Genomic DNA, 15440 nt, shown 5'->3' with positions numbered 1-15440 from the left:
TGGTTTACTAAACTTGAAAACCTAAAAAGATTCATTCTAAGTCTTCTAGAGAAATAACAAAAATTCATTCTAAGTCTTCTAAGAATACTCTCTTTTTCTTTTTTTTTTTTTTTTGTCTTTTTGTCCTTTTTTTGGGCCACACACGAGGCATCTGGAGGTTCCCAGGCCAGGGGTCCAATTGGAGCTACAACTGCCGGCCTACACCACAGCCAGAGCAATGCCAGATCCGAGTCACATCTGCGACCTACACCACAGCTCACAGCAATGCCAGATCCTTAACCCACTGAGCAAGGCCAGGGATCAAACCTGCAACCTCATGGTTCCTAGTTGGATTTGCTTCCGCTGCTCCACGACGGGAACTCCAGAAATACTCTTTCTTAAAGTTACTACATCATGCCTGAATAACTTTTGACACTTAAACTTCCTGTTTCTAGCTGTGGTACCACTATCCAAAGTCAATTTAAAAAAGCTATTCATTGTCATGTTTATCATCTATGGGGCACAATTTTATATGCTTTATTTATGGTAATAATTTAATTCTATCAGCAATCCTAAGAATGTTAGTGTGGTTAGCCTTGTTTCTTAAAAAGAAGAAAATGAAACACCTAGAAATTAATTTGTCCAAGTCAGATATCTCATGAGATATCTAGGGTCCATATCTCTAACCCCCAGGTTTTATACTGACTCTTCAAATTGTCATGACCACTCGCAGCGACTATGGCAACAGCCTAACTAATCTTTCTGCTCCACGCTGGCCCTCTTAGAATCCATTCTTGGGAGTTCCCATTGTGGCGCAGCGGTTGACAAATCCGACTAGGAACCATGAGGTTGCAGGTTCGAATCCTGTCCTTGCTCAGTGGGTTAAGGATCTGGCGTTGCTGTGAGCTGTGGTGTAGACTTGCAGACACGGCTCTGATCCCCTGTTGCTGTGGCTCTGGTGTAGGCTGGCAGCCGTAGCTCCAATTTGACCCCTAGCCTGGGAACTTTCATATGCCGTGGGTGTGGCCCTAAAAATTAAAAAAAAAAAAAGACAAAAAAACAATAATAATTTAAAAAAAATAAATAAACAACTTTAAAAAAAGATTAGTAAAGTAACAGAAGTTTAAGGGAACAGCGCAACTAAGGTAAGACATGATTAAGCCAGGTCTTAACACCTATCCCATTAGATTCAATGTTATTTAAGACAATTAAAATAAATACCAACAGAGTATATCATACAATGGACAAACAAAATTCTATAGATATAACTATACCTGCTTCTGGTCCCTGGAACCACAACTGCACCACTTTCTTCATTTTTTCTCTGTAAAAATTTTGCAAATTTGTTTCTTGCTGTAGGTGGTGTACTTAGGCTTTTTTTAGTAGCAGCTTCATCTACCGGGTCAGGCATACACAGTTCAGAAGAGTTCAACGATTTATTACCTTCACAACTATTTTTCTTGGTCTTCTTTGTAAATGAAGTAGAATACTGAGCCAACAAATCAGTTTCTGACAGCTCTTCTAAATAAAAAAAAATATATATATATGTAATTTTGTAATTATCTTTATTTAATGTGCAGTTAAGAGATCTGGTCTTAATTTCTCAGTCCATGTCCTACTGACCTAAAGATGAAGTCCTATGTTTTTTAAAAAACTATGCATCGTTAAAAGAAATACAAGAACAACTTTTAAAAAAATTCCCTTGGCTGTATTTTACAATAAAATTAGCTATGATTTAATGTCAATTATTTGTATGATTATATGTGAAATTACCCAAACCAATATTTTAGGATACAGTCAGTTTTGAATGTAAAAAAAATTTTAAGGCAATTTACATGCAAATATATGATTAATTTAATGTTTGATTAAAAATAATGTTTCAATTGGAGTTCCTGTTGTGGTTTAGTGGGTTACAAACCCAACTAGTACCCATGAGGATTCGGATTCAATCCTTGGCCTCGCTTAGTGGGTTAAGGATCTGGCATTGCTGTGAGCTTCGGTGTAGGGTGCAGACACGGCTTGGATCCCACATTGCTGTGGCTGTGGCCTAGGCCAGCAGCTGCAGCTCCAATTCAACCCTGGGAACTTCCATATGCCACAAGTGCAGCCCTAAAATGCAAAAAAAAAAAAAAAAAGTTTCAAGAAGACCAGGAGCTATTTATATACATCATCTATGTCTTATGGTTTTTGAGATATACTTGACTATCTTATAGTCAAAAGTAATTTGTGCTCTCTAGCTTTGATGCTCATTAACATAGCTACGGGGCTCTAGAAGACTTCTGGGTGACAAATGTATTCTATGGTATATGATACGACTAAATAATGTCAAGTGCTAAAGCTGAAAGAGGCAAGGACGTAGAGATAGCTCTAAAGTATTTAAAATCAGTCCAACTAATTCTCAGTCTGAACAGCTTCCACTCACATGAGGGTAAATGCTCGTGGCTAAGAAGTTGGTAAAATAGTGGGAGGTGCCAAAATACAAGGTGATAGGTGATACCTTAAATTAAAAAAATGTATAGATTTAAAAAAAAACCCTATAGATCAAAAAGCATGTAAGAACCAAAATCTGTTTATTATGCAGGGAACTGTGAGTTCTTACAGAAGAGGGGAAAAAAAAAATAATAATGTAGGATCCCCAGCAAGGCTTCACCAAGAAGAAGCCACATGACATTAACCTCATTTTCTTTTTCTTTTGTCTTTTTAGGGCTGCACCTGTGGCATATGGAAGTTCCCAGGCTAGGGGTTGAATAAGAGATACAGCTGCTGCCCTACACCACAGCCACAGCCACACCAGATCTGAGCCATGTCCGCAACCTACACCGCAGCTCACAGCAACACCAGACTGTTAACCCAATTGGCTAGGCCAGGGATCGAACCTGCATCCTCATGAATATTAGTCGGGTTCTGAACCTGCTGAGCCACAATGGGAACTCCTCATTTTCTTTTTAGGTTAATGTTGTTAGACTAGCTATTTGAGAAATTCATAGATCTAGGAGAGTCTGAATTGAGCAAGACACTTCAGGGTCTCTGACATTATCCTAGTGGACAATGTAGAGCAAAATTTACTGTATATTAATTAAATGAATTTGCAACAGATTGAACAGCTCTGAAAGACTACTGGTGATTGTTAGCAGGAAAGGAGGCCTGTCTCTAGTATAGCGCTCTAGATTTCCACACTCGCTCTGATTCAGTTAAATGCTATATAAGCAAACATATTTTAACTGAAACTTTAAGACATAGTTGAGCCATACTTCTCAAATTTCCAGGGGACATGTGTATTAGAAGACAATATAAAGATTCAAAAAAGAAAAAAATTAATAGGCAGAACAATGATTCCAATGACTTAAGATTACCTCAATAAGGGTAACTTAAGCCCAGGTTTAAGTTTAAAAATATAACTGTACCTGGCTAAACAGCAACTTGTTGGATTTTGACTAGAAGCTCAGTAAGTGGCAGCAAAATGACAAGAATACTAATAAAAGCTAATGCTATCTTAGTTTGCAATAATAAAAGCACTTTCTGGATGAAGGACTGAAACAGAGCCACAATTCAAATACTTACTGTGCTCTATGATAAGCAGATCAGACCACATCTCAACAACCACTCACTCTAACAGTTACATTTTATTAAAAAACTATGTTGTATCCAAAGCATAAGCTGGATAGATAAGGAACGTTTAGCTTGCAAAAGAAATTGAGGAGAGTCACAAAGGCTGTCTCTAAACATGCAAAGGACATTAAAGAGGGGAAAACCTCAATTTTGTTTTGTTTTTGTGTATGTATTTGTGTGTGTGCCTGGGGACAAAATCCATTGATAAATGGTAGTTACAACAAAGGAGACTTAGTCTAACATAGATAATTTATTGATGAGTTCTCTACATAAGCCTATCTTCCAGAAGCTAAGGAAGGAACTAATACGTACAGTGTACTTACTATGTACCAGGGCTTTTATATGTGAACTTATATCACATATACAAAAACTTGTGAAAGAAACAATATTGCTCCCTTTTCAGAAGAGGAAATAAAGGTTTGGAGGCATTATCATGAGAAAGATTTAGGTTCATAAGGAATCAGGATATTCTGGCCAAACATAAATAATTTAAACCTAAATTTAAAAGTTAAATGCATGAACTAAAAGTTTCTAAGAGCTTTGTTTTGTTTTTGTTGTCAGATGGTCATTCATTCATATAATGTCTAAGGGAAAGAAGAAAGAGAGAGGGAATGGATTATAATTATTGTTTCCACTTCTAAACATGTTCTATGGCGGAAAAAAAAAAATTTCCCAATACCTAGTATTCCACTCTCAGCACTTCTGTTCAACATTGCACTGGAGGTTCCAGCACATAAAGAAAAGAAATAAAAGCATCCATCCAGGGAAAGGAGAAGCATGAATATCCTTATTTGCAGGAGATAAGATTTTCTACACAGAGAATTCTAGAGAGTCTACAAAAGAGATACTAGAACTAATATGTGAATTTAGTAAGGTTGCCAAACACAAGACTACTATATGAAAACCAAGTGTATTTCCATACACTAAAAATGAACCAGAAATTGAAATTAAAATTACCATTTATGGGGATAACAGATGTGCAAGACCTATACGCTGAAAACTCCAAAGTGTTACTTAAGATTTAAACTAAAGAAGACTTAAATAAATGGACCAGGAAATTCAACATTGTTAAGATGTCAATTTCCCAAAACGATCTACAGAGTCAACTAAATCCCAATCAAAATCTCCAGCAGGCTTTTTTTTTTTTTTTTTTTTTTAGGAAGTTGACAAGTTGATTCTAAAATTTGTATGGCAATGTGAAGAACACAGAATAGCCAAAATGACCTTTCAAAAGAAGAAGAAACTTAGGGACTTATATGACTTGATTTCAAGATTTACTATAAAACTACCATAATCAAGACAGTGTGTCTAGAAAAAATATAGGAAAAGAGACCAATGGTACAGAAATAAGAAGAGTCCAGAAACAGACCCACACATACACAGTCAACTCATTGTCAACAAATGTACCCAGGCAATTCAATGGAAAAAGGATAATCTTTTTAACAAATGGTGCTAGAATAACACAAATGTCATATACTAAAAAAATAAACCTTGATCCTTACCTCACACCATACAGAAAATTAATTCAAAATGGATCAAAGTCCTAAATGTAAGAACTCAAACTATACAACTTCTAAAAGAAAACAGGAAAAAGTGTTAGTGACCTTGGATGGGACAAAGACTTCTTAAATGGGACCAGTTCTCACTAGTGTTCCACAAAAAAGAAAATACATACCACTTCTTGGTCTTTTCATACTGGATGACTTCCTTGGAAGATTTAACCCTTTAGTACTGATCACTTGTTTAATGCCCACAGTACTTGAATTTTCCTTTAATCTTGAAGCATCTGAAACAATATCCAGCTCAAGTCTAGGGCAATAATTCCTATGCCAAATGCTATTAATATTAGATGACTTTTGACATGTTTTGTCATTCCAACTACGACTTCTTGATTGGGCAGGCTAAAATAGCAAAAGGAAAAGAGTTACTTGAAGAAAAAAATAGTTAAATCATTTCCCTCTGTATCAACATAAATGATAAGTAAATCATTAAATAACCCCTTTGAAGAGCCTTTGATGAAATATCTGTCCTCTAACAACATTTTCTACTTTGCTGGCTCTATACCTTTCCATTAAATGTGTCTTGCATTCCTAGGTCTATTTCTCTCCTCATGAAGGTCAAGTAAATGTGTTAGCTCATTTCTAAGGAATAATGAATCTTCCTAGGATGAACAGTGCAAGAAACGAAACTGTGCTTGAAGAAACATGACCAGAGAAAAAGTACTTCTAAAATTTGAGTATTAGTTCAATACATAATACTAATTGGTTTAATAATCCTTGAGTAATAAGCCTCTAAATAATCATTGACATACCCTTTACAAAGGACTTGAAAATTAAAACCATAAAATTATGTACTTAACTATTCCATCTCTAGAACCTGGATGAGTTCAAACCAAAGCAATCTAACTGACAAAACAATAGTTTCTTTGGTGAACAATACAGAGAAACAGAAAGCTACTTTGGTTTCCAAGAAAGAACTTATTGATAGCAAGGATTGGTAAATTATCATTTTTAACTCAAATACAAGTTATTCACAATTAATAACTAAATATATTTTAGATGACAAAGTATGACCTTTAAAAACTGTGCAGCACTATGTTGAACACCTGAAACTTTTGTTAAACCAACTATACCTTATTAAAAAAATAAAGAACCTGGCCCAAGAGAGAGCCGACTCAAATGTCTGCAGAAAAGAATACCAGTGAGAAAGAAGCCAATTTCATGTACAGAAATTTGGAGAAAGACTTGGGAATTTAAGGCACCATGGAGGTCACAAGTGGGGTGGGGTGGAGGCTGAGAAAAGGGTTATTTGGCCCCTAGGTCCTCATCCTCAACCTGATCATACAGTCAGTTCGCACTCATCTGCCTTCAGAGCAACTGGACCTTTGAAACCCAGAAATAGTGACATAAAAGCAGTAGGCATCCTGCTGTGTAACTCTGGGAACTGTATCTAGTCACTCATGATGGAGCATGATAATGTGAGAAAAAAGAATGTATATATGTATGTGTGACTGGGTCACCTTGCTGTACAGTAGAAAATTGACAGAACACTATAAACTGGCTAATGGAAAAAAATAAAAATCATTAAAAAAAATTTAAAAATATAAAGCAGTAGGCACTTCAGAATAAGAAGATCCGTTTGTCTAAGGACAGAGATCAAATGAAATGCTAAATATTGAATTATTAAGGGGTACTTCTTGACCCACCCCAACTCATTTTCCCTGTCCTGCTCTCAGAATGCCGATAGCCACAGTTCCACAGCTATGGAGAGAAAATGGAGGATCCCTTTTTGGAAAAAACTGTGGCTAGAAAACATGCTGACATTTGGGGATTCACAAAACAGAGCCAGCATGTTGCCAAATAGTTCACCCAAGACTATAAGCCGCACTCATTTACACAAAGCTTCCTGAGCTTTTCAGTGTCTTTCCCAAATAGAAAACAAACGACAAGCTCTAGATGTAAAGTCTCTACCATGAAAGAGAAAAACCAAAACACATAGAAAAAAAAAAAAATTCAAAGCAAACAGAGATAATGCAGAAAGAAGAAAATATCCAAGAGATACTAATGAATATTCTGGGGTGAGAGGAGGAGCTTATAGTCATGAAAGAAAATCTTTAAAACAGCACATTTGGAGAAAAGAGTTCTTAGATATGAAAATGACAGTAAAAATTAAAAATCCAACAGAATTTTCTGCCATGATTGAAATGTTCTGTGCCATCCAACATGATAGCCACTAAGGACTTAAGAAATGGCCAACACAACAGAAGAACTAACACAGGGTCTCTTTCATTCTCTCAGGCTAGAAAACTTGGAATTTAATCTTCTTAAATTAAAGTGCTATTGCCTTTGATATTATACAGTTGACCCTTGAACAATGTGGCTTTGAATTGTGTGTATCTGCTTATATGTGGATATTTTCAACACTAAACACTACAGCACTACATGATCTAGTGGCTAGAGGCTACATACTGGATAGCACAAAGTTGAAGGACAAAATTTTAAAAAGTTTGGAGCTCCTACCATGGTGCAATGGGATCAACAGCATCTTGGTTCAATCCCTGGCCTTGCTCAGTGGGTTAAGGATCTGGCGTTGCCATGAGCTGTGGGGTAGGTCACAGACATGGCTCAGATCCTGAGTTGCTGTGGCTGTGGTGTAGGCCAGCAGCTGTAACTACAGTTAGATGCCTAGCCTGGGAGCTTCCATATGCTGTGGGTTTGGCCCTAAAAAGACAAAATACAAAAAATAATTAATTAAAGGCCTTCTCTCCTTAGGAGGAGCTAAATGCATTCCCTTTGTTTCCACGGAGCCTAGAACACTTCTCTATTACAGCACTTACCATCTCGCTCTCTCCTCTCTCTCTCTAACTACATGTCCCTCCCCTAGGCAAAGAGTACCTTACAAGCAAGGATCATGTTTTGTTTTTCTTTATATTCCAGAACACTAGCTAACCTAACTGCGCTTGTTACAGTACTTAATAAATGTTTAGTAAAGACCTGAATGGTGAGTAAGGGTAAAAAAGACCTGGGTTAGACTAGAAACTATGAGAAAGAAGAAACTATTAACCAGAAAAACAAGAAGCAGAAAGACTTAGCAATGAAAGAGAAGCCATAGGTGAAGGAGGTTAAGAGGTACAAACTATTAGATACAAAATAAATAAGTTACAAAAATGTAATGTACAGCACAGTGAATACAGCCAATATTTTATAATAACTTTGTATGGAGTATAAGCCATAAAAATATCAAATTACTGTGTAGTACATCTGAAACTAATACAGTTGACCCTTGAACAATGTAGGGGTTAATCCAAGTATAACTTATAGTCGGCCTTCCAGAGCCACTGTTCTCCTACATCTGCGAATTCAACCAATTCAGACCACATAGTATTGTAGTATCTATTGCTGCACAGTCTAAGTGGATACATGTGGTTCAAGGGCCAATGGCATAATATCAAAGGCAATAAAACTTCGATTACAAAAATTAAACTCCAGAGTTCCCATTGTGGCACAGTGGAAATGAATCTGACTAGTATCCATGAGGATGTGGGTTTGAGCCCTGGCCTCACTCAGTGGGTTAAGGATCTGGCATTGCCAGTGAGCTGTGGTGTAGGCTGCAGGAGTGGCTTGGATCCCGAGTTGCTATGGCTGTGGTGTAGGCTGCCACCTGTAGCTCCAATTTGACCCCTAGCCTGGGAACTTTCATATGCTATGGGTGCGACACTTTAAAAAAGACCAAAAAAAAAAAAATTAAATTCCAAGTTTTCTAGTCTGAGGGAATGAAAGAGATCATGTAACTGACATTTATTCACTCAACAAAAAACATGGTAAATATGACAGTGAATATCATAAAACCTTGGCTTTATGAAGATTATATTCTACTGGGAAGAATCAGAAAATAAACAATAGAGATATAATTAATGGAGTAATAAACGCTAAAAAAGTCTGCTTTCAACTATGGACAGACTTTAGGTTATAGAAAATCATTTATGTACGGATTCAGAAGACATTTAGAATTATGAAGTTACTGTGGCTGGTACACAGACCAGAGCTTGGGTTAAGGATGTGTGAGTTCTCTGCATAAGTGAGATAATGAAATTCATAAGAACGTAGTTAAGGAATAAACATGAACACAAAAGAGAAGAGTCTGAATGGAAATATGAACTGAAAAAACAATGGTGGGAGATAGTATCATAAAGGATGTTTGTAGACAATTGGGAAAAAGTGGAAGAAAACAGGAAAGGGCTTGAAGACACACAGCAGGTGGCTCAGTAAATATCTGCTAAATTGTGAATGAGTGAAAGTTTTTACTCCCAAGGGAGGTGTTTCTAGGTTTGAGTCTTCAACAAGGCCAAGTGCCAGAGGTTGAATGAGGTGAGATGAGAAAAAAAGGCATAAAACAATTGGTATATTCAAATGAAATGTTCAGGTCTAAATGTTGACAACATAGTATGTGCTCATTTCTTAATTTAAGGAAATTAACCAATACAGCTACGTTCTAAGAGATATACTTTCTCTGGCATCGAGTTGTTTTACTCTACACTCTGCACAGTACCTGGATATAGAAATGCTTAAAAGACATTTACTAAATGAAGATTGGCCTCTGGTCATCGTTCCGGAGATGTAACTAAAATGTGCTCTTTCAGAAAGAAAGCTTTAAAATGTTACCATGACAGTGTCTGGATTGTAGTCATCAATTTGTTCCAAAGTATTTATATCTTTATTTCCGAGTGCTATTTGAAGAGCTACAGAATCATCAATATACCTAGGTTGGTAAGATTAAGGAAAAAATGCTTTCATTAACAACCAAACAAACAATCCTATATTAAAACAGAAAAGTGTGTTCTATTGTTTCAGAAAATCTTCAGGTTTATGACTTCAATGGGCCCCCCCCCCCTTACTTTCTACATTGAGCTGTAGGGAATCCAGAGGCATCGTTTACTGGTCTCTACTTGGCACAGGAGTTGGCTCTGAAGCAAAGTACTTACTTCCGGTCAAGAGAGATGGAGAGAAAAGTCTTGGCCATTACCTGAGTTGACTAAGAGTCCCGCATCTCCCATCTCCGTATGGGAAGGGATCCTCAGCTGGCACATACTCACATGCCCATAGTGTTCTTCATAATTAATTGAGCTTGCTTGCCATAAGGAGTTCTCTTAAGTGCCACCTATGGAGTGTGTAACTTAAGTGACTGACCTCTGTCAGGTCAGTCTACATAGTTAGCAGGTTATAATGGATGAGCCTCAGGTTTATAAACAAAAAGCTGCCCTAGTTCCCATTGTGCCACAGCGGAAATGAATCCGACCAGGAACCATGAGGTTGTGGGATCGATCCCTGGCCTCACTCAGTGGGTTAAGGATCTGGCATTGCCGTGAGCTGTGGTGTAGGTCGAAAACACGGCTCGGATCTGGCCTTGCTGTGGCTGTGGTGTAGGCCGGCAGCTACGGCTCCAATTAGACCCCTAGCCTGGGAACTTCCATATGCCACAGGTCTGGCCCCAAAAAACAAACAAACGAAAAAAGCTGCTCTAAATCTTCACTAGCATGGTAACGAAATTTAACAAAATAAAGGTTCCGATATAAAAAAAAAAGAAAGCAAAAAACACTTTGCTAGCTTTTTACTGAATGTCACACTAAAAATATCACCACAAAAATACAGAAGTGCAAAGTTCTACCGTTCTGGTTCAGAAAGGATACCGCCCAGCATAGCTTAGTGTTGCAGGATCAATATCATCTTCATAGGCATTCAGAGGGATGAGTTTCCTATTGATGGGGTCAAAGACTAACTGATAGAGGAAGGTGTTGTTGGCCCGAATAAATCCTTCAATGTAATCTTCTGGTACTGTTATATTCATCTTGAGATAATGTCCAATTTTCTTGATGACCTAATAAAGGATGTAAAAATATTTATAAATTATCTGCAAATAAGGAATAGGGAAAGTGTTATCCCAAGACCTGTTGCTTTACATTAGAGAAGAATGAGGAGTGACAGAAAAATTAATTGCTTATATCTATCTATCTTTTTTGTCTTTTTAGGGCCACCCCCACGGCCTATGGAAGTTCCCAGGCTAGGGGTCGAAGAGGAGCTGCAGCTGCCAGCCTACGCCACAGCCACAGCAATGCCAGATCCAAGCTGTGTCTGCGACCTACACCACAGCTCACGGCAATGCCGGATCCTTTAACCCACTAAGCAAGGTCAGCGATCGAACCCATGTCCTTATGGATGCCAGTTGGGTTTGTTTCCGCTGAGCCAAGATGGGAACTCCTTTGAATCATATTTTAAAAACGAAGTCAACATTCTAACTCCTGTTCAAGTCATGGATGATTAAAGCTAGACGGGGTTTTAAGTCTTTTAGGTCAAACTCAGGGATGAAGACAGAAAGACCCAGAGAACTGAAGTGACTCTTGAGTTATAGGCTAGTTAGTAGATGCTGGTTTATTGCCAAATGTGCCCCTGTCTCCTAACCTTGAGATCTGTCTATCCCAGTATGCCACCCCGAGCCCCAAGCACTCACTCTCTGCACTCCCAGCATCAGAAAACGCAAATTCTGCTCTGCAGAGTCTAAGGGCTTATGAGAACTACATCGTCAAGGACGGTGGGGGTGGGGATGAGCTTCTTTAACAAACGCTTAGTTTTTTAAGGTAAATACACTTAGAGAAATATATGGCAGTGATAAACGGTGTCTCAGAGTTTTCTGGAAAATACGAGACACACGATACTGCATCAGAGCGTATGAAGTAGATACAAGAATCAAGTTACGCTCTCTTAAGCCACATTAAAGAGACTGACATAAATGTGCAATTCCTCTCATAAGTCTCATTCATTTTATAAGATGGCTACTTTGCATAAAAACAATGGTATTTATGTGAAGTTGTAATGAAGTTATTATTAATTTTAAGTGAATTAACATTTTAATTTTTTTGTTTCAATTTCTGCACCCAGCAAATAACAACAGCTATATCCCATACTAAAAAAAATACCACTAAGAGCTTTTACGAGTGTAAAGGGGAGTTCCTCTCGTGATGTGGCAGAAACAAATCCAATTCAAAAAAAAAAAGAAAGAGTTCCTGTCATGGCTCAGTGGTTAATGAATCCGACTAGGAACCATGAGGTTGCGGGTTCAGTCCCTGGCCTTGCTCAGTGGGTTAAGGATCCAGCGTTGCCATGAGCTGTGGTGTAGGTCAAAGACGCGCTCAGATCCTGCATTGCTGTGGCTGTGGCAGTAGGCAGGCAGCTACAGCTCCAATTGGACCCCTAACCTGGGAACCTCCATATGCCAAGGGAGTGGCCCTAGAAAAAGCAAAAAAAAAAAAAATTACTACTAGGGAGTTCCCTCGTGGTACATTAGGTTAGGGATCTGACCTTGTCACCTGCTGTGGCTTGGGCCACTGCTATGGCACAGGTTCAATCCCTGGTCTGAGAACTTCCACATGCAGTGAGTGTGGCCAAATAAGTATCTAAATAACTTTAAAATTACTACTAGTTTTTTGTCCTCTGTTGCAGGCATGGTTCTAGTATTTCGGTCATTGTTTCAATGTCACAATATTGACTATGGATATAATAGAATATTTAAGATTCATATTCTGAGTGGGGCTACGAGCTGCTTCAAAAGCTGAATATGACATGTTAAATCACTCTTACCTTTACAATATCTGGATTGTTGGCTAGTCTCAGTACTTTGCAGGCCTTGGCTAATCCAATCCCACGCAGTGAGGAGAGATAGTCACAGCCTGATAGAATGCACATATAGCGGAACTTCTCCTCTGTAAATACATCCCCGAGCTGTTTGCACTTTCCCAGCCGAGCCTGATCAACTTCTAGTCCATTTCCAAACTGGTCCATTTTTAAAATCACCTTAAAAGGAAGGGAAATTGTTAACAACTATAAGAGCCACTTTTTATTTTTCATTATCTAATCCATTGCAGTACTTCTAAGAATGCTTTCTTGAACATGACTTTCTAAGAACATAACTGAGAAGAGAAATAAGTAGGCCAGTTAATTACTGTGAAATTTGCAAATAAGTTAAATTGAAGCTAAGGCTATGGCAGACAAGGTCATACACCAGAACTCAACTGTCCTGACTGGTTATCAAGAAGACCCTCCAGGAGTTTCCGTCGTGGTGCAGCAGAAACGAATCTGACTAGGAACCATGCGGTTGGGGGTTTGATCCCCGGCCTTGCTCAGTGGGTTGAGGATCTGATGTTGCCCTGAGCTGTGGTATAGGCTGGCAGCTGCAGCTCCGAATTCAACCCCTAGGCTGGGAACCTCCATATGTGCTGGTGCAGCCCTAAGAAGCAAGAAAAAGAAAGAAAAAAAGGCCCTCTTTAATTCCTACTTAACATTACAGGTCAAATAGCAATTCATACAAAAAGCATTTTTTCCTTACCTTCTACTTTTATACATTCAAGTAACCCTTTTTCTTAAAGTAACACATGTCCACTGAAGAAAATTTGGAAAACATAGGAACTGAGGAAGAAGAAAACAAAGTTGTCCCAAATCTCTCATCTATCACTGCTCCCAGCACTAATCTTTCCACAGATCCTTTCTAGTCATCTATGAAATTCACAGATAATATAAATAACAAATATTAACAAAAATGAGATCACTTAATAGTTTTATAACTTATCATAATGAAATGTCCCTTTAAACAGTTTTATATGTAGTTCTAAATAACTGCAGAGCATTCCATTAGTAGATAAGTTAGCTTATTCACCTAACAGCAAAATATAAAGCATAGGAGTTATCATTGTTAAAAAACGAGACTACATTCCACTAAAGAATTTGGAGACAACAACAAAACCCTCTAACTTTATGGGCTTGCTCTGAAAAATTGTCCAGATTACACAAATGTCAAGCTGTGAAAACCTTTCACTTTAAATAATTATTAACACTGTAAGTAGACAGGCATTGCAGGTATTAAATAAAACAATTATTGCTGGAGAGGAAGCGTTTGGCTCTTTTATTTACACTATTTCTGTCCACATAGAAAGGAACAGCATGGAGGAGCTGTGGTTAGGTACCTTTTTACATCCGAAGGCCAGGAGATCAGAGTCCTCTGTAATGATAGCCTGTACAATACCAGCCTTGTTAAGGTAAGCCAGCTGCGCATCCGCCTCGTATGGAGCCACCAAACAGTCTACACCCTGAGCCCGAGCAGCCTGTGAGGAAGGATCAGTCAGTCTCAAGAAGAGCATTTGGAGAGCACCCAACAACTTCCTGTTTCAAACCCCTTTTATTACCCGCCTCAACGTGGACACGCTCATATTATTCTCAGAAATCACTTCCTGTGAAGCATGTATTTTTCCTTTTAGTATGAGCATATATCCATGAATAATTAAAATAAATTTATAAATTAGGAAAAAGGCTGCACATTTGGGGGTGGAAGGGAACTCGAAGCTGTAACGCATGTTTCAAATGAAAGAAAACTACCATCTTTCGAATGGTTATGCTCCAAAAAGAATACTGTCACAGCACAAAAGTCTGACACCATACCGATGGAACGACAGACTCTAATCACTGTTTATCCTCCCGTTGTTTACCAAGCAGTTGAAACAGCCTGAAAAGGAAGAAGTGTGTGCTGGGATTGTGGATGTGTCAACACTAATTAAGATTTATGAGAATAGGGAGTTCCCGTCATGGCGCAGTGGTTAACAATTCCGACTAGGAACCATGAGGTTGCAGGTTCGGTCCCTGTCCTTGCTCAGTGGGTTAACGATCTGGCGTTGCCATGAGCTGTGGTGTAGGTTGCAGACGCGGTTTGGATCCCGCGTTGCTGTGGCTCTGGCGTAGGCCAGTGGCTACAGCTCCGATTGGACCCCTAGCCTGGGAACCTCCATATGCCGTGGGAGCGGCCCAAAGAAATAGCAAAAAGACAAAAAAAAAAAAAAAAAGATTTATGAGAATAAGGAAAGAAGCTTCTAAGTAGAAGCAGATCAAGCAGGTTAAGTCTGCAGAGTTCCTGAGTTGGCCAGGCTAGCCGAACAGACCTCTGACTGTCATTCCAGAAGAAAGGTTATAGTATGTGTTGAAGACCAATGAGAGTGAATGAGTTAGGATTGAACCCCCAGGAATTTGTCCCTTCCGTCTCTAAGGAGCACATTTGAATCATCTAAAAAGGGACAGCTTCAGAGTTCCTCATCGTGGCTCAGCGGTTAACGAACCCAACCAGCATCCACGAGGATTCGGGTTCGATCCCTGGCCTCGCTCAGTGGGTTAAGGATCCAGCATTGCCGTGAGCTGTGGAGTAGGTTAGACACAGCTAGGATCCTGCGTTGCTGTCGCTGTGATGTAGGCCAGCGGCTGCAGCTCAGATTCAACCCGTAGCATGGGAATTTCCATATGCTACAGGTATGGCCCTAAAAA

At 38.7% G+C, this 15440-nt stretch overlaps 1 protein-coding gene across 2 annotated transcripts in view; it reads right to left on the bottom strand.

The window, feature by feature from the left end:
- Positions 1–15440, bottom strand: part of EXO1 (exonuclease 1) — a 39943-nt gene that overhangs the window by 15974 nt on the left and 8529 nt on the right. For both annotated transcript variants that reach the window (XM_047755095.1, XM_047755096.1), the window contains exons 6-11: positions 14099–14236; positions 12720–12932; positions 10775–10962; positions 9750–9846; positions 5264–5489; positions 1254–1500 (exon numbers count right to left, since the gene is read on the bottom strand). In XM_047755095.1, the coding sequence (XP_047611051.1) occupies positions 1254–1500; positions 5264–5489; positions 9750–9846; positions 10775–10962; positions 12720–12932; positions 14099–14236 (1109 nt within the window). The remainder of the gene's footprint in view (positions 1–1253; positions 1501–5263; positions 5490–9749; positions 9847–10774; positions 10963–12719; positions 12933–14098; positions 14237–15440) is intronic.

Source organism: Phacochoerus africanus, chromosome 12 (genome assembly GCF_016906955.1).
Source record: "Phacochoerus africanus isolate WHEZ1 chromosome 12, ROS_Pafr_v1, whole genome shotgun sequence".
In the NCBI taxonomy this organism is placed as follows: Eukaryota; Metazoa; Chordata; class Mammalia; order Artiodactyla; family Suidae; genus Phacochoerus; species Phacochoerus africanus.
Note: the sequence above shows the minus strand (reverse complement) of the source record. Positions and strands in the feature narration are given on the sequence as shown.